This window comes from Rhea americana, unplaced genomic scaffold (assembly GCF_003343005.1).
Source record: "Rhea americana isolate MKP2758 unplaced genomic scaffold, rheAme1 scaffold_515, whole genome shotgun sequence".
Classification (NCBI taxonomy): domain Eukaryota; kingdom Metazoa; phylum Chordata; class Aves; order Rheiformes; family Rheidae; genus Rhea; species Rhea americana.
In genome coordinates, this window is record NW_028186663.1 from 26,197 (window position 1) to 27,452 (window position 1,256).

The 1,256-nt window shown below is 75.2% G+C and overlaps 1 protein-coding gene across 1 annotated transcript in view; it reads left to right on the forward strand.

Moving 5' to 3' along the window:
* The window catches only part of RTKN (rhotekin), a 14,937-nt gene extending 14,039 nt beyond the window's left edge, over nt 1-898 (forward strand). The window contains exons 2-5 of the mRNA XM_085318050.1: nt 34-165; nt 248-413; nt 481-585; nt 761-898. Coding sequence (XP_085174176.1) covers nt 34-165; nt 248-413; nt 481-585; nt 761-873 — 516 coding nt within the window. The 3' untranslated portion in view covers nt 874-898. The remainder of the gene's footprint in view (nt 1-33; nt 166-247; nt 414-480; nt 586-760) is intronic.
* Nucleotides 899-1,256: the final 358 nt, after the last annotated feature.

The window sequence follows — 1,256 nt, forward strand, 5'->3', positions numbered from 1 at the left end:
GGGCGCGCTGACCTCCTCCTCGGCCCCGTGCAGCAGCAGGCCGGGGAGCCGCAGAGCTGGGCACGGCTGTACTGCGTCCTGCGCGGCACCAACCTCTTCTGCTACCGGCGCCCGCAGGACGCCGAGGCCGAGGTGGAGCCGGCGCTCACCATCGCCGTCAACAAGGTAGGGGCCGGGGCGGGGGCGGCGGGGGCGTTGGGGGGCCGGGGCGGCACCGCGGCGGGGCTGAGCCCCCCGCGCCCGGCAGGAGACGCGGATCCGTGCCGCCGAGAAGGACCCGCGCGGGCGGCTGCACAGCATGTCCGTGAGCAACCGCTACGGCGCCGAGGAGGTGACGCACACGCTGCTGGCCGAGAGCCGCGCCGAGGTGCAGCGCTGGATGGAGGCCTTCTGGCAGCACTTCTACGACATGAGTGCGTGCGGGGCGGGCGGCGCGGGGCGGCCCCCGGCGCCCGCTGAGCCCCCGCCGCCTCCCCGCAGGCCAGTGGAAGCAGTGCTGCGACGAGCTGATGCGGATCGAGGTGCCGGCGCCGCGCCGGGCGCCGCCGCCGCCGCCCAAGCAGGGCTCGCTGTACCACGAGATGGGTGAGCGCCGGCGCCGCGGCCGCGCTCCTCCGCCGCCCTCCGCCGCGCTCGCCACTAACCCGCCGGCCGCGGCGGCCCTGCCCTCCGCCGCCCCGCGCCTCCTCCGTAACCGCTTCCTTTCTCTCCCGCCGCCGCCTCCCTCCCGCCTCTCTCTGCCCCCCCGGCTCGGCCGCAGCCCTGCCCGGCCCCGCTGTGCCGCCCCCCGCCTGCGAAGGGCTCCTGCTGCAGGATAACGCCGTCTCGGCGGAGATCCGCGCCCTGCTCTCCTCCTATTACAGCGACAGGTGACGTAGCGGGGGCCGCCCCGGGGCTGGGGCTGGCACCGGCGACGTCCCGGCCCGCGTTCCCGCTCCGCCCCGGCTGCGGCACGCGGCCCGGCCGCGGGGCATGTCCCGACCCGGCCATGGGGACGTCCCTGCTGCAGGCCACCTCTGGGCCATGGCGATGTCCGGGCTGCAGGGGATGTCCTGGCTGGGGGGGTGACCCAGCCAAGAAGGTGTTTCCAGCGCACGTCCTGGCCACAGGGATGTCCTGGCTGGGGGGGTGACCCAGCCAAGAAGGTGTCTCCAGCACATGTCCTGGCCACAGGGATGTCCTGGCTGTGGAGATGGCCCTGTTGCAGGGCATGTCCCGGCCATGGAGAAGTCCTTGCTGTAGGACTCGTCCCTGCT